Here is a 21,155-nt window from a genome sequence, read left to right as displayed (position 1 = left end):
CTGCATCAAAAATTCTGTGCACAGTATTTTAAAATTCTGCAAAATTCTGTATATTTTTGTCAAAATAACACTATGATCAAGTTAGTTTCAATTATTTTGGTAATTTATTTAAACTACAATACAATGGTTGGAGAATGGGAATGGGGAGCATTGGAGGAAATCACCAAACCCCTCTGTCTAATAGTAATGTAGCTAGTATTGATCCTTTACTTCTAGTTATTAGTCAACAAATATATGCCGCCATATGCGCAATGTTACATCATAGGCAACTGAAGAGCAAGTGAGGGCTGGGGACCCAAACTCACAATTTATACTGACCATCTCCCAAAAGGTAAATTAATGGAGCACATTTTGACAGGACATTTTTTCAGGCCAAAAGTTTAGACCAGTTCTAATCACTAAAGCACCATAAGCATTTATAAAGCCACACTGTCCTTTACCAGAAGGTGCCTTTACACCACTCTGGCAACGTAAAGGAACCTTAAAATTTTTACACTGGTTTTATACTCCTGGGGGAATTCACTAAGAACAATGGGAACAATTCACTAAGCAGGCAGGCTGCTACATTCTGCTCTGCCTGAGGGAACAGAGCCTGCCCCTCGCCTGCATCTTCAGAAACACCCCAAAGCCCGGCCTATCCATGCCGAGGGTGCTGCAATAGGGAGCCAGAGGGAGAGAGCATCTCTCACATGCAGAACTGCCCAGCCCCGGTGGTGATTTACATCTCTACCAGCCGCTATGGGTGCCCAAACCAACCTGCCTGCACTCATAGGCACCGACTTCCACTGTGCCCGGTTGGGGGCTTGATCCTGGCCCTGCCCCTGCATCGCCCTCCCCCTGCTCCTATTCCACCCCTTCCCCAAAGTCCCCACCCCCTTCCCCCAGGTCCCTGCCCCACCTCCTCCCCTCAGTGTGCTGCACCCCTGCTCCTCCCCCCTCCCTTCTGGAAGCACCTGGCTGGAAGCGTGGCAGAGGAGCGGGGATGTGGCATCCTTGGGTGGGGGAGGAGGTGGGGTGAGGGGAGCCTGGCTGCTGGTGGGTCCAGAGCACAGTGATGCAGAATTCCCCCAGAAGGGGGGACCAAAGACCGAGCCCACCCTAGCTGCCCTGTCCCGGGCGGGCAAAGCTGAACCCAAGGGCTTCTGCTCTGGGCGGGGGCCGTGTAACCTTAGCCCTGGACTTGCTGAGGTGACCCCATTAAAATGTTTGAGAACCCGACTGACTAGGCAGGGAGCCAGGCCGCCACAGCTAGTCGAGGCCGTTCCCTGGGGAAGACAAGGACACACGTTCTTCGCACATTAGCTACGCGCGAGTGGCGCGCAGCGGGGGGCGGCTGCAGCCCACTAAGCCCACACCCTGGCAGAAGGCTAAAGCCAGCTCCCCATGGCCTCGCCAGCCCCGTCCTCCTCCCTCTGAGCCGCTGGCAACCGTTTCCATAGCGACCAAGGCCCGCCGCAAGATGGCGGCCGCGCTGAGGCGGCCTCCGCAGCGTTTGTCGGGCAGCCCCTGCCCGCCATGATCACTGCTGTTCTCGGGGCGCTGCTGCTGCTGCTGCTGGGGTCTGAGTGCCCCACGGGGTGGGCCCAGACCCCGGCTCCGCCAGGGAACCCCGGTGGGTGCTGTTGGGGCCCTGGCAACTATTGGGGGGGTGTCTAGATTTGGGAGGGGCCCGTCTCCCTTCGGCCCGGGGCGTCTCCCGCCTGGCTGCCATCCTCGGGGCCGCGGGGCGCTGTTCAGTTCAAACCCTGGGCAGGCCAGGCAGCGGATGAAGCGCAGACACCTGTGTGGGAGAGGCGGCCCAGAGGCTATTGGGGGTGGGAAGGGGCAGGCAGTGACCCATGTGAGAAGTGGGGGGACACGTTGTGGGGGAGCGTTGCCAGTTTTGGTTGGACTATTCCTAGAGATTTAATCACATGACAATATTTAATCCTTGGAGACTCCAGGCCAATCCTGGAGTCTCTTGGCAACCCTAGTTGAGGGAGGGAGGGAGGGGGGAGTGGGAAGGCCCAGAGCTCTGTGAGGGAGGTAGGGGGAGAGTCCAGAGAGTCCCATGGGGGAGGCAGAAGATGGGGTTGGTGGAGCAGTGTGGAGGGGTCCGAGACCTGTGGGGGAGCTAGGAGGATGGGATAATGGGGTGGGGTCAGAGAGACCACTGAGGAGGCAGGGTTAGGACAGTGGGGTGGGGTTACATAGACTCTAGGGAGTGGGGTGTACAGACTGAAGATTAGTCGGACCCATAGGAGAAGCAGGAGGGGAGGGACACTGAATTATGGCAGGGGGGCTCGTAGGGGCAGGTGCTGGATAGGTCACGGTCTTGCGGCTCATGGGGGAGGCAGTGAGAGTTAACCTATGACTAGTGGGTGTTAATATTTTTTGGAGATGGATTGCATGGGACTATTTGGTCATAGAGAATGGGGGACAACAAGGAAGGGTCAGAGAAGGGCAAGGTCTCTCTCTCGTTATGGGTGTACTCTGGTAATCAGGCTTTCAGAAGTGACTCTTCAGTGTGTGAAACCAAAGGTGCTAGTCCTGCCTGGAATATGTTAACATTGGTAAATGTTACTGGATACTAGAGTTTTATTTTGTAGGTTGAGTAACCATACTTTTTTAGGATATCAGAACTTTCTTTTTAATATTAAGCAAAGGCTGCAGACAAGACTCCATAAAATACATGTGTGTCCGGAAGAGTAAGAGAAATTTTGAAATAGCCCTCCCACAATCCTTTAGGGTTTTTTTGTTTGTTTGTTTGGGCCAAGTTTAAATGACCTGTTGAGGCCTTCAGGGAGATTTGAGTGTAGAAAACAAAAATCTGGTGGGCTACTATTCTCTTGGGCTCTATGAGAAACTGATCTTTGTTTATTTTTAATGATTTAAATTAAACTTAGAATGCCAGGGGAAAAAAATCAAGTCGTGTCCACCCCATTTTGTAATAAATATAAGATATTGAGGATATTCTGAATATTAATACCAATTTTTTTTTTTTTTTTTTTAGTCTTTCAGCCTTCTTTTATCCACATGTCTGGGCCCACAGTCAGTTCATTTTTAGTGGGGAATTCAGCAGATGTTGTTCTGGCTGTAAATGTAATACATGTGAACACTGAGACAGGTGAGATGACTTAAAACCATTACTTTTAAAAATTACAGTCAAACAAATATTAGTTGAAATCTTATTTCCCTTTATGTTCCTAAGATGATTGGATGGAAAATTGTATACCTTGTTTTACAATGGCCTCTGTACTGGATGTTCCAGAGTACTCCCACCACTGACCAAATAAGGCCTTGATCCTACAACCAGCACTGCACAAAGCCCCATTGTCTCCACTGAGGCTTCATGTTGACATGGGACTCTGCCAATGCGGCAAAGTGGATGTTGATTTAAATCACCAAGTGAAAAGCCTCAATTTAAATAATTGATTTTCATCAACTCTTCCATTTGTACTTCAGTAATTTTCTAAAGAAAGGTGTATTCTCAGTGTTTCATATCACCATTAAAACATATTGATTTACAACTAAATAGTCTTTACACTAGATTTGGTACATGTTTTTGCTACCTACAAAAGGGTACAGTATAACTTTATACATTTATGTAGCTTAATATTTTCAGATTCTTAATTGTACATTTTTAGTATGTTACAAAATGGTGAATAATATATTACTTATTTACTAATATTGTGCCATATTTGTAAAACGTGACTTTCAAAAGTTAGATGGTTTTCCCCTGCTTATTTCTTTATAGAGAAAAGCAACCTTTAACTCAAAGTTTTTGAAAGAGGCTCATGGATTCAGCATATTTATTTTTTTATTTCAATGTTATAAGAGATTATAAGTAGTCTAGGCCTTAACATATTTTGTATGAAATTCAGATTTAATTTAAAAAAGGTTTATTTTTAAAAAGAAAAAAATTATTATAATGTAAATAACAAAATTAAAACAAATCCAATTTAAATAAATCTGTGATTTTTATCTATCCTGCCATATGGAGCCAGTTACAGGATTGGGGTTTAACTTTGCTCCATGTGTGGATGAGAATGATGGAAAGCAGCAAAACAAATTTTACTGTTTTTTCTTTTAAATTTAGGAATGTTGCCACTGTTACACTGCAGTGGGAGTAACAGATACGGTGAATGGAGTTTGAATGTTTCTTGTGGTATGGTACGTAAAATACTGATTCTTCACTCTAAAGGTAGGGAGTAGAAGTTTAGTGTATTAAAAGTTAATGTGAAGCTAATTTAATGGTAGCATAAAGAATTCCCATTTTTGATTTCTTGTCTTCATCTCTTCTTGGAATAATAATTCTTGTGGACACTGAAGATTCCATGACATTTTTCATAAGAGTAGGGATTTAGGGGTATGGTATATCCTATGTCAAAATTTAACTCTGTCATGGTGGTTTCCTGCTGCCCTCCCCTCCAGAAGTAGATGTACTTGCTATCTGTCTGTAGTTTGTGAAGGGGATTGAGATCTTTTGAAAGGTGTTATATAAGAATGAAAGGTGCTATGTAAATGCTAGACTATCACTTTTATTTATTCTTATGAATTCTGGAATTTCTGTGGGATACCATGATTTGCATTGCTTGTGGTCAGCCAGAAGTGTTTCTCTAAATTGAGGCCTTGATGGACAGCAAAATTAGTCCAATCCACAGCTGTCAGGACTCTATAAGAAACCAATGAATGTTTCAATGGATATCAAAGGATATGAATCCTTTTGCTTGTTTTAGGTTTGTGCATGTAAGTTTTGAGGTAGTATAATTCATTTAAGTGTGAGCAAACATCTGTGTAGGTATCTGCATACATTTCACAGCTTTGTTTACTTGCAAATCACAATGCAGATCTTTGTCCCATACAAATATTCTTTTTGATACAATGATATACAGAGGCTTCAATTATAACGCATGTAGCAGAAGGGATACATGCTTGCCCTGCACAAAGCTGATGCAGGATATAACGAAGTATAATCTAGTAAATTTAAAAATAGCTGTCAAACTTTAACTGATATTTTTCAGAATGTTTCCAAAGTGACAGTAACCTTGATGAGAAACCTGCAGTTGTGTTTGTCTAACACAACTGATTGCTGCATGGAGCCACTTTGTGTTGTTGAGACTCTTCAAGTTTCTGCTTGCCGTGGTTCAACAGTGTTGGCAAATCTCCTGATTCAAGCTGAAATATATGCCAACTCTTCCTTTACAGGAAATGTGTCAGGTAAATGTTTAGGTAGTTAAAAAGAAATCAGTATCTTGGCTGGTTCTAGTTTCGTTTTTGAATATTTGTATGTATTCCTTGGCACTTCCCAGTGTGCTAACTCTTGTTGCCCCAAATTTTAATGTATTTCTAATTTATAGACAAAAGATTAAATCAAACCAACACATTCATTAACATCAGTTGCGCCAGCTAGCATTTCACCCCATAATTTTTTTTACAGTTGTATCTTTTGGGCATTTGCAAAATTGACTTAATAAGGTAATTACAAGCTAAACTACCTTTGCAGTTCCATTGCTTGTGAGGCAAACTAGTAGTAATTGTTTTTTTTTTTTTCAATTAATTATCATTATTTTTTTTAAACAGAAGAGAAGTGATGATTAAAATATATTGATGTGGATATCTAACGTCTGATTTATTTTAGCAGTCACTTTCCATCTGTTCAGTTTTAATGGAAACAGGATTATTCTAATCTTTTAGGTTAGACATGTGAAGTTGCCTGTTAGAGGGGAGTCCTTAGTGGGTTTGATTGGGGTGGGTTTGGCCCAAAATGTAAGGTAATTGGAAAACTGGAGATAGGGCAGCAATAAAAGATCCTTGGTACTATTTGTCAATATTTAAAAAAATAAAATGTATAAGGTAGGAATAACCTTTAATGCCTACTTTCTCTTTTTAAAAAAAATGTTGTCCTATAAATCTGTTAGTGGGATTGCAATGCAAATGAAAATGTTAATTTTATGGCCTAACTTTATTTTATATTATGTTTTTATAGAAAATGCAACAGTCATCCCAAACCAAGTGTTCCAGCCCCTCGGCTCTTGTCCTTGTAACCTGACAGCTGGAATTTGTGATATTCGTTGTTGCTGTGATTTGGTACTGATTACACATTTAATTTTTAAGTTATTCCCTTTAAAGTTTTATGTCACCAGTACTCTTAGGGAAATACAGCAAAGTCCACTAAAATACCTGAGAAATTATTTGTTAAAAAAATTGTGGATTAGTATCAACTGTCTGTCTTTGAAGATTAAGTACATCACTTTAAAACAATATAAATAGGGGCCTTCAGTCACTAGAAGTGTCCTAAGCACTAAATTTCACTGGAAACACTGTTTCTGTTATTGCCCTCTGGTTTTTAAAGATAGAATTTTAAAAAGGGAAACTTGATATAGTGAAAACGCTTAAAAGGCCATACTCCGCTCAAATGTTATGGCTCTGCTAAATGTGTTATGGAATACAACATTTGTGTCTGTATTTCCATTTTAATCTTAACTCCTCATAGTGCTAGGAGACACTTCTTAAATAACCCTGGTATGTATATCACCTGCCATGACAACGCATCCTTGGTGAAGCAGAAAAAAAGCCCTGTCATGTTAAACGACTTCCTTTTTCTTTTTATTTCAAGGAATGCACGCCAGATTTGAAGCAGTTGTTCAGTGGATCATGTTTTGCTGGAGTGTTTGGTGGGAATGTAAACCTGCCTTTTGACCAATTGTGCTCTGTTCAGACAACGAACAGTGCTCCTGACTGGTTTCCCTTCTTGTGTGTACAGTCTTCTCTTAACAATACACCATTTCTTGGCTACTTCTACCATGGCTCTGTGTAAGTTTTAATAAAAAAAAGTCATAGTGAATGTATCGAATAGTTATTATATGCCAAAGAAGTTATGCCACTTGTGTAATGTGAATAATGTTGTTTACAGGAACTATCCAGAACCAACATTTTAAAATATATGCATTATTTAAGTTTTATAGTAAAACGTAACTGTGTATGGATTTTGAGGTAATATGAAAGAGGGAGATTTGAAAGAGATAATGAGTAATTATTTGCATCGGATAGGTGATACACTAATCATTTATTTTTTTAAATTTGTTTGCAGTTCTTCATCTCTAGTTCCTTCATTTAAGATTCCTTTGCAAACTGTTCCAGAAAAACCTGTAAGTGGTTACAAACAAGGAGATCCAATTATGACGACAGAGAATGAGTATTTTACAATTCGTCAGGTAATAGCTTCATGTTAGCAGTATTTGGCTTTTGTTTTTTCTTTCTTTTCCTTATTTGTCAGTCTGACTGTCCATCTGTCTCACTGTATAGGAACAAAGACAGATACAAGCAATTCTGTGACTAGCTGTTTTGAACTGGTGAAATACACTTTTCAACTAGCACAAAATTCACATTCAAAAAATAAACATTGTCTTTCTACCATCAATTTTTTCTCATATAAAATTAATATTTTGAATTTAACCAAGAAAAATACACTGTCAAGAAATATAAACAAATTTGGCATGACTTAACATTTTTAACTCTGTTGCTTTTTAAATTTTTTAGGGGTTCTTAACATATTTTTGTATTTTTTATATTCCCTGCTCTTTAACTGAAAATGTTGTTTATTTTCTATTACCTCAACTACCCAGGCTTTTTCTAATTTTCTTTACATTTTAGAATTTTAATTTTAGAGTCACTGATTGTAGTTGGTCTACAAATCAGAGTGAAACCTTGAATTATATTGTAATATTATTGAAAGCCATGTTTTAAAATCTGATTCTTTTTATATAAATCATTTGGTCTAACAGCTTGCTTGTTTTGAGATAAGTGTAGGTGGGCATAGTACAGACACCGTGTGCAATGAAATAGCTGTGTGCTTTTTAGCTTGAACAATGGAGCTAGAATAAATTCCATCTTCATATTCTTTTCTGTTGAACTGCATGCAGCGATCCATGGCTGGGCAGTGTGTTGGAAACGCCCCAGTAGCATTCCTTCAGAATTTTGATGTTAAATGTGTTACTAGTCTGTCAGCTTACAAGGAAGGATTGTCTCATAATGTGATGATAACCAGTGGTACTGGAGGTATGTTGTGTTTGCTTTGACAAAATGTACTGATATTGATTTAAGAATAGATATAGTAATCTTAAAGTCCTAAGATTGACAATATGATATCCTGCATTATTTTTGTTATGATCTAACAACTTCTCCCTTGCAAGGCATTTTAGCCATTCAACTGTTGACTGACTGGTTATTGTGGCAAGCCTCCTGCTGTAGGGTCCCCAGATTCAGGATATGAGACTTTGAGCTTGGGCTATGACTTCCTCAGTTTCCCCTCTCCCACCAAAAACAGATTTTGACCCCCCCATCAAGAGCATTCCTTTCATGTATTCATACTGTTGTAAGAGCTTTTTTTTCCCCCAGCCAAGGGCAGACACTATCCTCCCTTTAGAGTTAGCCATAAGTGGCTTCTCTGTAACACTTTGTTCTCTTAGTGTAGAAAGCATTGTCTCCTGGGTCTCAGATATAGTTACATTACCCCCTGGCCATTGTGCCAGCATGAGGACAACATATCTTAAGTTGTTTGCCAATAAATTTCCAAGGTAAGACATTCTCTTTACACTGTAAAATACTCCCCCCACCTCACTTCTTGTCACATGTTGCACTTCTGTGGGAGTATATTAATCCTTCAAAACACCATACGTTATCATTTAATGAGAAAGATCTGATTATAATTAGAAAATAGAGTGTGTCAGTATCATTACTGCTCTTCTGAAAATGTGTATTATACAACTAGTGGCTTAAAGTGTCTGGGCCTAATTCAGTCTTCCTGTTGTACCTGAGTATCTGAGGGCATTGCTTGGGTCCGTTATATCACTCTGGATCTTAATAGAGCAACTCAGCAAAAATAGCTTATTTTGTTGTGTCATATAAAGCATGCTCTTTCAGAGGAACCTGTTGTGGTGTAACGACTGTATAGTCTTTTACTGAGAGCTGCTGGTTTATTTTCTAACTCATTCTTTTATAGTTTAATAAATTCTCTATCTTGGATGAGGAAACAGTATGAGGCTGTGTCTCATTTGCTAGTTAGACTTGCTGCATTTACTGTTTTTCTTGTCAGACGCTGTCCAACAAAATGTGATCTATGGGAATGTAACTGATGTACGTAACTTCATCACTAAACCAGGTATGTTTTCTGTACTCATATTATTCTTACCATTCTTAAAGAGACAAGGAGTTGATGATTAAGTTAAGATGTTAAAAGAGATCTTTGCCATTACCTGAAACTTAAAAAAAAAGAAAAAACAAAAAAAAATTATTGTGCTATGCAAATTGAAAAATATTAGTCTTATCTATCTCCCTTTGAAATCTATGTAAAGAAGTCTATTGACTTTAGTGGGAGTTGTATCAGACCTCTAGTCCTTATACATCTTAGCCAGTCGCAAAAGTAATTTTATAGAACAAAAAATGAACAGTTGTAATGGAGTTAAGATGTAAGGATCCCTTTGGCTATATTTAAAGTTTACACTCAAGTATAATAGTTGAGCCCCATCCACATGCAGATGTATAGATTGGTATTTTGAAAGACCTCCTTTCTTTCAAAATGTATCTTACAGCCAGTTGATCTACACTTTCATGCAGAAGATCTCCAGGCTAGAAGAGTGCATCATAGATGCTCTGAGCTGGCATGGTATCATAATAACTAACCACTAAAACTGAGGTGTTTTTGTTTTTCAAAAAAAGTTAGAATGAAGGCTGTTATGCCCAAGATTTTGTTAAAGATAGTTTTTTATTGCATTCTGTAGAAAATCTTCCTTAAGGCATAATAACCTCTTTCGTTAGTATGGATTCCATCATTTGAACTGTTCTTTTCTTTGCAGAAGACATTCAGTCTACTGAGGTTTTATGTATAAATGTGACCTTTGCAGAATATTATATGTTCATATGGAAAGGCAAGACAATAGAGGAAATAAATGTCACAGTCCTCATTGGAGAATTATGTGATGGAGGTACTGTAATGCATCTCTACAAAATTGCTTCTTCAGAAATAGTTTTTTTTCTCAGCATAGAAGTTTTGTGAAAAATACTTTAAATCAAACATCAGAAGACAATGCAATTTGAAATAGAATTTTCCATTGGGCTAAGAAGAGCTGGGTGGTGTCTGGTTGGTATATTATTTGTTTTAGTTAGTTATTTCTTAGAATATCAACCTCCAATCATTGATTATGTACTGTTTATACAAAAAAGGCATGTCAGTGGCCTGCATTGCTGGATTTGAGAAGCTTCACAGAATGTGTTAATTAGCTTCTGAAATCATATAATCGTATATGAGCATGCACAATCCAAGAGTGTGGGTCTAAATGGCAGCTGCTGGTTGATGTGTATGTCAGTTAACAAGATTTTTGTGACTGGGGCGGGGGGAGAGGGAGTTTAATTTTTGATGCAATTGCTTTTTTAAGTAACAAAAATATTGCAATGGACTACTTTTTTGCTAAGAAATTATTTACTTTTTTTCTTTTAATAGAAATACTGACACAGAGATTCTCAGTAAACTTTGTAAGCTTCAATAGTACTAATACAACAGAACTATCTGGGAATCCAGGTAATACTACTCTGTTTTATTTTAAGCTTCTATTGGCTGATGAGGGAAGGAAAAAAAACTTTTTTTTATTGACAGCCATAACCAGTTGTGCCCAATTTTATTTCTTATATCCCTCTCATTTCGTCTTAATGTTGATCATCACAGCCTTCCTGTTTTCTACCCTGCCACTGTTAATATTGATAATGCTGAAAAGTATCATCAGATATTGTGGAACTAAAATATTAGGGTCTGATCGTGAAAACACTACCAGGCATAGTGCTTGCTACTCTGAGTATTCCCATTGACATGATGCATTAGCAGTTTTCATCCTAATGCTCCCTTGAATGTTGAATTAGAATCTTGCTCTGTGGCTGCATAGGAAGATAGAAGAGAAGAGGCTGTCTTTGCCCTCTTTCCTCTCTTCCATAGTGCAGCCAGCTAACGCAAGGTAGAATTTGGCTCTTACTGTTTTCTGAAAGTCGTTAAATACTCTTTTTTGCTTGAAGTTAAACCATTCTTGCTGTAATTAAAAGTTCTGTTTTAGATGTGAAACTAAGCACCTAATCAGTCAATTAGGGTTCCCCAACATGTTCAGAATTGTAGGAGACCATACTTCTAGCAAAATGAGAAGGCTTCATGATTATACTACTAGGCACTTTTAGAAAGTATTTTACAAACACTAACTAATCCTCACAACACTCTTATGGGAAAGTAATTGAGACTAACTATAATACCTAGCTCTTATGCAGTGCTTTTCAGCAGTAGATCTCAAAGCGCTTTACAAAGGAGTTCTGTATCATTATCCCTAAGGTCACAGAGTAGCTAGGGAGCCAAGATTAGAATCCAGTAGTTCCTAGCCTTCATTTCTGAACTCAATTCACTAGACCATGGCACCTTTAAGAACTTGGGGAGTTTTATGTATTACAAAAATGTTTGTCAATGCTGATTAATTCTTATAAAACTTTCACAATTTCTCTTTCTGTGTTTAGGTTACCAAGTTGGCAAACCTGTTAGAGCGGTAAATATTTCTTCTGATACTGTTACCACTCTAAAACTTTGGCAGCCAGGTACTACCTTTTGATATGCTGTTTTAATCACAACTGCAATATAAACCAAAAATACTCTAATTTTATTATGTTTTGCTTCATTTTTTTTTATGTTGGCCTTCCCAGACTGCTCTGAGTTGCTAATCTAATGTTTCTTGGAATTTAGATAAATTTATAATAGAAACTGCAAATACAATTAAATATACAAGTATAAATCAGATTTCCCTGTATCATAATTATATTTTATATATAGTGCTCTTTCTTGAATAAAAGACCACTACTGAAATACTGGAAAAATATACTAACAGGTAATATGAAGTATTGCCATTTATATGGAAGTGCAAGACATACGCAATAAAACAAAGAATTGAAGAATCTGTAATTTTTAAGATGCTACAAATGAAAATGGATGGACACTTAAGATAAATAGAATTTTAGTAGTACTGTATTTGAGCTAAACTGTTTTAGCATTCTAAATCAAAGTAGCTTTCTACAAATTTGCAAGCTAGAGACTGAAAGGTTGATATTAGAAACTCAAATGGATGTTTTCATTTTGTAGTTGGCAATGGTTTGTGTACATCAGCAACTTTCACACCAGTTCTGTTTGGATTAAATTCACTATCTGGATGCATTTTAGAAGTAAATATTAATGAAGATTGCAGTCAGTTAAGGTGAGGTATATGTGGGTTGTCCTGTCCTCCTATTTCTCCCCCCCCCTTTCATTTGTGGCTTTAAATATTTATAGAACTCTTATCTTAGCATTCAAAATAAGAAACCGATGCACTTTAACTAATTTGATATTATTATAGTGATGGGTTTTTGTTTTGTCTTACTATAGCCGATGCTGCAAAACAGTTCCCATACAAGCCTCTTATATCCATACATTCATATTTTTCTAATTACCCAGTATGTAACTTTTGGGTTTGAAAATGGCTATTTTTAGAGCCTTTTTAAAGGGGATTTTTTTAGTAGTTTCAGCAAAATCTTTAAAGTTGTTTTGGAGTTGGGAGAATGTCAATAAAATTAATTTTCCCCATTTAAAAAAAAAAAGACCTTTTTTTTTTTTCTACTGGAATAACTCAAATAGCTGAAATTTGTTTTTTTTGTTAAGTGCCTGTAATGAGAATTTTGAAACTTCAAACTACTAATAAATATCTCTTGTTAAAAATCCCCATGGGTCCCCATTTCTATAATCTCTGAGGACTCCACAATCTTGAATGTATTTATCCTCACAACACCGTTTGAAGCTAGGCCAATGCTTTTATCCCCATTTTACCGATGGGAAACGGAAGCACACAGGAAATCTGTGAGAGAGTTGGGAATCAAACCTAGGTCTCCAAAGTCCCACACTAATGTTCAAAGCACTGGACTAGCCTTCCTCTCTAGGGATGGGTACTTAATTACAACAAATGTTGGATACCCTTGTTTTACATCTCATTCAGAAAATGGCCCCTCCAGTAGCATAGCAACTCATTGCATCATGCCTGGGCATGGAGTTTACTGGTTCAAAAGGAAGTGTGTCACCTTACTGAGTCATCCACATCAATTCCAGCAGCACTTGGATTTTCATATTGGATCTCCTGTACAAGTTCTGACAAGATCTAATTTAAAATCACAGTGCAAGATGGTATAGATGTGGGTTTATTTGTAATGTATTATAACACGAGTGTTTTGCAGGGAGGATGTAACTGATAGACTTAATTCATTAATACAAGCTACTCATGTTGGGAAGAGAGGCAACTCAAGTTACAGTGATCTAAATGACTTGGTGGAAATAATACGTAAGTCAAAGCTTCATCTTGTTATCTGTATCTTAGATTAATATATATTTTAGTTTTACTTTAAAATATTCTAATCACATTGTAGTTTCTCTTATAAAACCATAGTAAAGGTGTATGGTAACTGTTTTAATTTCAAATTATGAGAAATCCTCTTTTTCTGTGTACATGCAATGCCATCCCCCCCCCCCCCCATTAAATATAATTACTGATACTGTGGAAAAAATTATGACAATGAGGAAATAAAAAATTCCAATTTATGTCATGTGTACAGATTGGTAAAATTTTATTTTTACTGTCAATCTCAGCATTTCATGTGGAACCTCTCTTTTATCCAAGGAAGAAAATACATTTTTGTTATATTCCTATGCAGTATTTATTAGTATCTCACTGCATCGTGATAATGTTTAAAATATAAGTAACTCAGTTTTCCTGAATAGGTTTAGATCCACCTAATCCTAGTGCAAATGCAAGTGTTGGAAATTTGAACGGCATCTGCTCAGATATTCCTGCTAACCTGAATATTCACATAATCACTGCTGATGTGGGTGCAGTAGAAGGGATTGCACAGGAAGAGATACTCGGTGTACAGATCAGGTACAGCAGAATCATGGTGGTTACTATATTTCATTAATATTGTATTCAAATATAGTTGGACACTGTTGGGTAGATGAGACCAAAAAATATGTAGATTTAAAAAAACAGTTGCTTACAGGTTTTTCATGATTATCTAGGGTTTTGTTTGAGTTTCCTCTTCTCCGTAGTGTTTGCAACCCAAATCCAGCTGCTCTAGTACATAATCAGTTTCGCTTTCTGGTTAACTTGTTTTCATTTTCAAGGTGAGATGTGCAAAAAGTAAATTATCGGTGAAAGATAAAATAGACTTATTAAAATTGAAACAATTTAAAAAAAAATGTCTCCTCCATTGTTGCTAGCAACAGCAATAAGGAAATGTATTACTTTTAAAATATTATTTTAACCTGACAGTCTCTCTTTTTATTAGCAGCCATGTTTCTCTCTGGTTATAAATAACTTTACTTGTGTAACTTCACTTGATACACATTTGTAGCAAACTATATATTTGAAAGCCTGATAAGTGGAAAAACTCCGGAAGAAAATAACCAAAACTCATAAGTTTCAAGTGTCAAAAGCTCACATTAGGAGTAAGTTTTATACATTCCATCTCATTAGATGAAGATAATATAAACCTTTATAAGTAAAATTTTCTATTGTGTGTATGCCAAAGTTGTGACAGCAAAAAAAAAAAAAAAAAAAAAAAAGGCATTTACCCATTGTCCATGCAAAATGAGCACTTGTTTGGACTGGCAAATGTGCATTGTTGCTTAGGGATCCTACCTGACTGCTATTCTGAGTACTGGTCATAGCTCTGTTACTGACTGACTGAGTTACCCAGGGCAAGCCATTTAACTTCTCTGCAATTCAGTTTACTGCTAGGTAACATTGGCATAATACTTACCTGAATCACAGTGTGATGTGAGGCTTCCATCAATGTTTATTAAATGCTTTGTTAGCCACGATGAAAAGACAATATAAAAGTGAAAAACATTTGTATTAAACTCAGTGTATTGAAATTTTAATTAGGATTGAGGAGAGTGATATTGCCCAGCTCTGATTAAAATAGAGAATAACTAATAAAATTATGAAAATGCAGTGCAAGCATACAGCCATAGGTACACTGTAAATATTATTAAAAAACCCTTTATAAGATCAAATAGATGTCAAAGAGTATATATTTCCCATATAAATTACACTGATTGTATGTTAATTTTCTTTCAGTTTTTCAACAGTGATATGGCAATTCCAATGTGGGATTATCTGTGAAAATAAGTCCAGTTCTGTTCCTATCACTGCTTCAGTCCAGTTTATTAAAGTACCAGCTCAACCACCCATTCCAATGACAAGGTAACTTTTTATAGAAATCAGATATCTAACATTGACTATGAAGAAATGGAGTACTTGTGGCACCTTAGAGACTAACAAATAAATAATTATTTGTTAGTCTCTAAGGTGCCACAAGTACTCCTGTTCTTTTTGCGGATACAGACTAACACGGCTGCTACTCTGAAACCTATGAAGAAATACCAAATTAAAATAGCAATAATAAAATAGTAAGTTTGGTTTGCCAGAAAATAGTCATTAGGTTTGAGGCCTGGTTAGACTGCACTGAATCACAGCTGTTCTATCAGTTAAGTGTCAGTTTCTGTGAAGTGCCTTAAATCCCACTAAATCAGTTGACTCTCAATGGGAGTTGAAGGGTACTCAGCATCTAGGGCCTCATCCTACAACATTTACTCATGTGACAAGTCCCTCAGTAGAATTATTTGTGTGAGATTCACCCAAATGGATAACGGGTGCTGAATCAGCCCCTAAACTGACACTTGTAGGTACATTCAAACAATTACGTTATTATTTCTAAAGCATAGTGTTTGTTCTCTTGCTACTAGAACCATCGAATTATATATGGAAAGGTCTATTAGGTCAGCCCCAGTAAATCAAGCTTGTTTCTTATAGTAAACTTTATATTGCTTTGTCCAGTCTAGTTTTAAATTTCTCAAGAGATGAGACTTTCTTTCAGGAAACCATGTTATGGACTAAAAATTCTTACCATAAATAATTTTTTTCCATTATATTCAACCTAAATTTTCCCGTCTCAGTTTCATCCCAGTTCTTCTGGTTTAAAACCCTGGTACTACCCCGAAAATAATCCTCTTTGTTGGTGTAAATCTGTGCTCATCACAAGAAGGAACATTCCCTTAAATCATCCCATGGCTAAAAATGAGAGAGATTGATCAGAAAGGAAGTCTTCAGGTTTCATGCTCCTGTTTTAATTGATCTTTCATGAAAAAATAGTTTCATGAAGAAACAGCTGCAAGATTATTTAATCCAAACAGCTTTCTAATTGGTTTTTCCCTTTATTTGCACTGGTGCCTGGTTGTACCATAGTTACAATTTAAGTTTTTTTTTAAATTGTGTTTGTAGATTTCAGATTAACTATACAGAATATGACTGCAATCGAAATGAAGTTTGCTGGCCACAACTATTTTATCCATTGACATGGTATTACACAGGTAAAAAAGTAGTATGTGTGGAGTACAATGTATTATCAGGATTTCTTCAAATATTAAAAAAAATCAGTTAAATTACATGATGCTTTGTAATAGGGAAGTGAAGTTCTCCTGTCTTTTGGAAATTGCGAGCTGTAAAGTATGTTTGTTAAATTGTTCTTTACGGTCCATGATTGGATTTATATTGTATCTTGGCAGATAAGTGGGGAAAAAATGAAGAATAGTTACCAGACTCAGTACTTTGTCAGTTCGCTTGGGGTTTATTGCTATTTTTAAAATGTTGTTTTAAGGAGAGTAAGGTTCCTTTTTTAGCCCCTTTCAAAGCTCTCTATCCCCCTATGGCGGGTCGACGACTCACTAGTGCAGCGCCTTCTGCTGATCGTCCTAGGGATTAGCTCTTCCAGCCCAGAGCGCCCTCTGCAGGCTGGTGTCTTGCCTGCCGCTGGCCCCCATGTCCCTCCCGGACCCCGGTGTCCTTTTATCTTGAGAGAGTGTCTCTCTTAGTCTCTGGCCCTCAGCCCTCTTATAGGGCCAGCTGTGGCCTGATTGGGACATGGCCCCACCTGTGGTTGCTTCCCCCAGTCAACCTCGCATTTCTCCGCCACAGCCCTCTCCAGGTCTGCTTTAACTCCCTCAGGGCAGGAGCGGGGTGACCACCCCACTACATCCCCATTCTGTTTAGTTTTCTTTTCTTTCTGGCCAACCTACTTTATAAAAAAGAATGCATGGCTTGCTCTATAATACTGGCCTATTAGTTTGTCAAGTTCTGTATTCTGCCTTTGCTTGTAGCATTTGGCAACTTTCAGCTAATTGGGTTAGGAACTCCTGTGTTCCAATCCAGGCGTTGCCATTTTGGTAGATCAGTTAACTTTTCAGTTTTTCCATTTGTAAAAGATGAGTATGATCTGCTTAATAGGGGGTTGCGAGGATTAAATAACTGATGTTTGTAAAGCACACTAAGGGTACGTCTATACTTACCTCCGGGTCTGGTGGTAAGCAATCGATCTTCTGGGATCGATTTATCGCGTCTTGTTTAGATGCGATAAATTGACCCCGGAAGTGCTCGCCATCGACGCCGGTACTCCTGCTCCACGAGAGGAGTACGCGGAGTCGATGGGGGAGCCTGCCTGCTGCGTGTGGACCCGCGGTAAGTTCGAACTAAGATACTTCAACTTCAGCTACGTTATTAAGGTGGCTGAAGATGCGTATCTTAGTTCGAAGTGGGGGGCTAGTGTGGACCAGCCCAAAGGCACTGCTTCTGCAATGAGAACTGCAAGGGTACAGAGGACTTCCCCCTACTGTTCTCAGCACAAGATTGAGGCCTCAAGTTGTTTTGTACTACATTATTATATTCAGGTCCATGTTCAATTGTCTTCTGTAGCTTTTTATCTTTGCCTAATTTTTAATTCAATATAAAAATAAAACTTTAGGGCCAGGGTTTTCCTATCCTTATATTTATTCAGATTTTTTTTTCTTTCAGGAGAACCATACACTCAGTGTCTTGCCAAAGGCTTGATACTGGCATTTTTCTTTCTACTCGCAGCTGTTCTGAGTAATCCTTGGAGCAGAATCCTTAAAGTGTGAAATAATACTACAGTTTAAAATTTGAGAGTATAAAGAGAACCATTTTATTAATGTGTTTTTTTACACTTTTGTATTCAACCAATGTTTCAATAAGTAGTACTTTTATTATAAATCTTGTGAAAAAAGTAATTTCTGGATTTTGTATATTTTTATATAAATACTCAGATGTAAAATTAATGTCTGTTCTATATAGAAAATGGTTGTATTAGGTTTTTTAAAAAAGAATCTGTTAATTAAGGGCTAGATCCTGTAAATGGATCTGCCAGAGGGCATTCCTGTGACATTGATTTAGGAGGTGCACTGCATGGGTGCAGAAATGTGCTTGGGTGGATTCATACCTAAACTGTAAGACGTTTGAGTATTTACCGATAAAAGATAAAAACTTCAGTTAATGATTAATTCAAGTACACAACTAGTGTTCTCTAAGCAATTTAAGATTGAGCTTTACAGTTAATTTAGTTTTTCCATTTTGCTGGATCACTCTGGAAATAAATCATTTGGAATAGTAGCAATAATCCCAATGGAGTTGGTTTCCCAAATGCCTTATCTGACTTACAGTAGTAGTCACTGTGTTTATTTCCCTTTGTGATGCTAAGTGTTGTTTAAAAATATATCTGCAAAGGAAAACAATTTCTCCTTCTGTACATGTTAACAAGAAGTATTTTTTTAAATAAAAGAATTGGCTGTTTTTTATTTTCTTAAGATAGTCTTGTTTTTCTTGCTTTTGCTGGATGACGCCGTGGATAACTAGTGTGGGAATGTGATGTTCTCAACTTTCCTAGGACTGAGAGTCACCTTTACCCCTCTAGTGAGAGAGAGGCTTGCTTGTGCTAAACTGGGGGTCACTGCCTTGATACCACTAATCTGTTAGCCATCCAGACAATCTTCTCTGAGTCATCCTAGCCCTTACTCTGTTTTACAGGTTAACCTTAGGTGCATTCCAGTCCTCAAGCCCCTCTGAAGAGTTCCCATGTAGTGTTCAGCCCCTTATGCACTGAATACTCACAGAAAAGAGTATACACACCAGCTTGACTGATTCAACTCAGCGTCAGCTCCTTGTACAATACTTCAGCACTGAGATATATTTGTAGTGAAAACAATCATAAGTTTATTATCAAAGATCAAGATTCAAGAAATAGTGAGTAAGGATAATAAAACAAAATCAATACATGATTTCTAGAGACTAGATTTAACAGGCTAACCTCCTCCTGGCTAGAACAGTTTTTTCTCAACCAAAACCTCTTGCAGACATAAATTCAACCTCCTCCCCCCACCTTCACAGGTGACCTCTTTACAAATATATATATACACATACTGCATGTTGTGGTTTGAAATAGATACATTTAGAAATATGCAGTTACTGCATAAAAGCAGGAATTAAGTCTAGGGTTTTGGTTTTTTTTAAGTGGGATATATTAAAAATTGCCAGGAACTAGCCTATTTTTCTGACCAAAGGCTCCATCTAGCCTGGTATCTTGTCTTAAACAGTGGCTTAACACCAGTGCTGCAGCAGGAGGTGACTCAGCTCTGCACAATCAACCTGGCCAATTATGCACTACACTGCCTGAAGATGGAGTTGTGGGTGGAAGTTCCAACTGATGATCACCTGCCTTGAAGAATAAAGATTAATAGATCATGTAACTTTTAGCCTTTTTTTAAACTCATCTGTATATAATTCTTTAATTGAAACTGGGCTCTTTAGTTTAGTATCTTGCAACTTTGTGTTCTATAGGATAATTATGAGGTGTATAAAGCATTTATTTTCTTGTATCCATTTAAAATTTAAGTGCTCTTATCTTATGGGACATGATAAAAAATAAGTTTATTTATCTATCTAAAAGTATATAGTCTTTATAATCTCTCCCCACTCCTCTTTCTAAGCAAAAATATTTTGCTCTTCTAAATCTGTTCTTGTATGGAAATTTTGCCATCTGTCCTAGCTACTGGATCATTTTAGAGACAGAGTTGGGGGTATCTGTTTCATGCTTGGACAATTTGAATGGGATTGTAAAGAAAAATGATTGAGTAATGGATATGACAGAAAATGTCTCAATTACTATTTTTATTCATATCTCATTAAAACACGTCTCAAAGTCTCATTTTCATAAGGGAGAGGCTTTAAAAATGACTGAATTTTCCCAGTTAAGGCGTTTCCTTACCTCCACTGGATGAGACTTGGAGCAGGCCTGAGAGGTAAGGACAATCCAAGATTCTGAGGAAAGAAGAGGGAGGGCAGTTTATTTTTTGCTGATGAAGCAGATTTTCTGTCCTTGCATCTCCCTCCAAAGGGCCTGGGGATTTACTTTAATGCTAGTTTCAAAGTCCTCCCCTTTGGGGTGGAGGAAAGTGTTTTGTAGTTTGCTGAGGACTGGATCTATTTGCCACATCCTTGGGGATTAATCAAGCCCACAACCATCCCTGATCTACATTTTCCAAACCCAAAGCTGGCTAATGAGGCTTTCCAAACCAAACTGCTGTTTTTCAGTCCCTTCTGTGTTAGACATAAAATAATAGGCCCACCCTTCAGTGGTTAATCTGAACTACCTTGAAACCTGGGGGGGATAAAATGTGACCAGATGGGAGCTGCCTCTGTGTCTGGTGAAACTCCATGTGGGTTGTCTCAATTGAAGGTGCCTGCAGTAGGGAGAAAAGGTGTACTCTTAACTCGTAACTAATACAAGATAAACGCCTAGAGAAGACCGGGTCGTTGTAGTTTTCACACAAGTTAGCAGGCTCCCTACAGTTTTAAGGCGCCCTTCTCTGCCAAAAGCGTTGGGGTTTTACGAGATAACTGACCCGGCTCAGGTGTGTGTGGCTGTAACTCCTGAAAGGAGCCAAGGCTCAGTAGTTTTCATCAGGCTGGAGCTAAGGGACATCAACCCCCTGGGAGGAGAAGGGGGGTGAGCTGGCTGATCTCTGTGGTGCAGATACCAGGCGGTCCGGGGAACTCGTTGGTAGTGAATTCTCCCTACACCTCGCTCCCCAGCCAGAGCGCCGAGCGAGTCCCGAGCCCCGGCCCGGCTGGCGGCTGCTCTGAGAGGAGCCTCCGCCCTGGCCCCTTTCCCCGCGCGCTCTGCCGCTCGGCCCGGGGGCGGGGCGGAGCGGAGGAGCGCAGGGCTCGCCG

At 38.5% G+C, this 21,155-nt stretch overlaps 1 protein-coding gene and 1 long non-coding RNA gene across 2 annotated transcripts; one reads left to right on the top strand and one right to left on the bottom strand.

Moving 5' to 3' along the window:
- The first annotated feature begins 1,459 nt into the window (after positions 1-1,459).
- On the top strand, positions 1,460-18,733 carry TCTN2 (tectonic family member 2). Its single transcript, XM_054005953.1, has 18 exons — positions 1,460-1,612; positions 2,993-3,106; positions 4,079-4,152; positions 5,004-5,199; positions 5,969-6,069; positions 6,599-6,795; positions 7,073-7,196; positions 7,905-8,040; positions 9,077-9,142; positions 9,837-9,965; positions 10,481-10,558; positions 11,527-11,604; positions 12,143-12,254; positions 13,261-13,364; positions 13,802-13,958; positions 15,159-15,284; positions 16,362-16,450; positions 17,928-18,733. The coding sequence occupies exons 1-18, from the start codon at positions 1,516-1,518 to the stop codon at positions 18,029-18,031; spliced, it is 2,082 nt and encodes a 693-aa protein (XP_053861928.1). The 5' UTR covers positions 1,460-1,515; the 3' UTR covers positions 18,032-18,733.
- LOC128824453 (uncharacterized) lies at positions 18,604-21,135 on the bottom strand. Its single transcript, XR_008442475.1, has 4 exons — positions 20,828-21,135; positions 20,576-20,665; positions 20,191-20,243; positions 18,604-19,641 (listed from the first exon to the last, which is right to left on the bottom strand). It is a non-coding gene; the product is annotated as an uncharacterized LOC128824453 (long non-coding RNA).
- Positions 21,136-21,155: the final 20 nt, after the last annotated feature.

Source organism: Malaclemys terrapin, chromosome 16 (genome assembly GCF_027887155.1).
Source record: "Malaclemys terrapin pileata isolate rMalTer1 chromosome 16, rMalTer1.hap1, whole genome shotgun sequence".
NCBI lineage: Eukaryota > Metazoa > Chordata > Testudines > Emydidae > Malaclemys > Malaclemys terrapin.
This window is presented reverse-complemented; position numbering and strand designations above follow the sequence as displayed.

What these genes read in the sequence shown, in the direction of transcription:
- TCTN2 (XM_054005953.1), top strand. Translation starts at nt 1,516, where the DNA reads ATGATCACTGCTGTTCTCGGGGCGCTGCTGCTGCTGCTGCTGGGGTCT. An exon ending in GGCTCCGCCAGGGAACCCCG is followed by an intron (nt 1,613 to 2,992) that starts GTGGGTGCTGTT and finishes TTTTTTTTTTAG; the next exon opens with TCTTTCAGCCTTCTTTTATC. An exon ending in AGTATTTTACAATTCGTCAG is followed by an intron (nt 7,197 to 7,904) that starts GTAATAGCTTCA and finishes AACTGCATGCAG; the next exon opens with CGATCCATGGCTGGGCAGTG.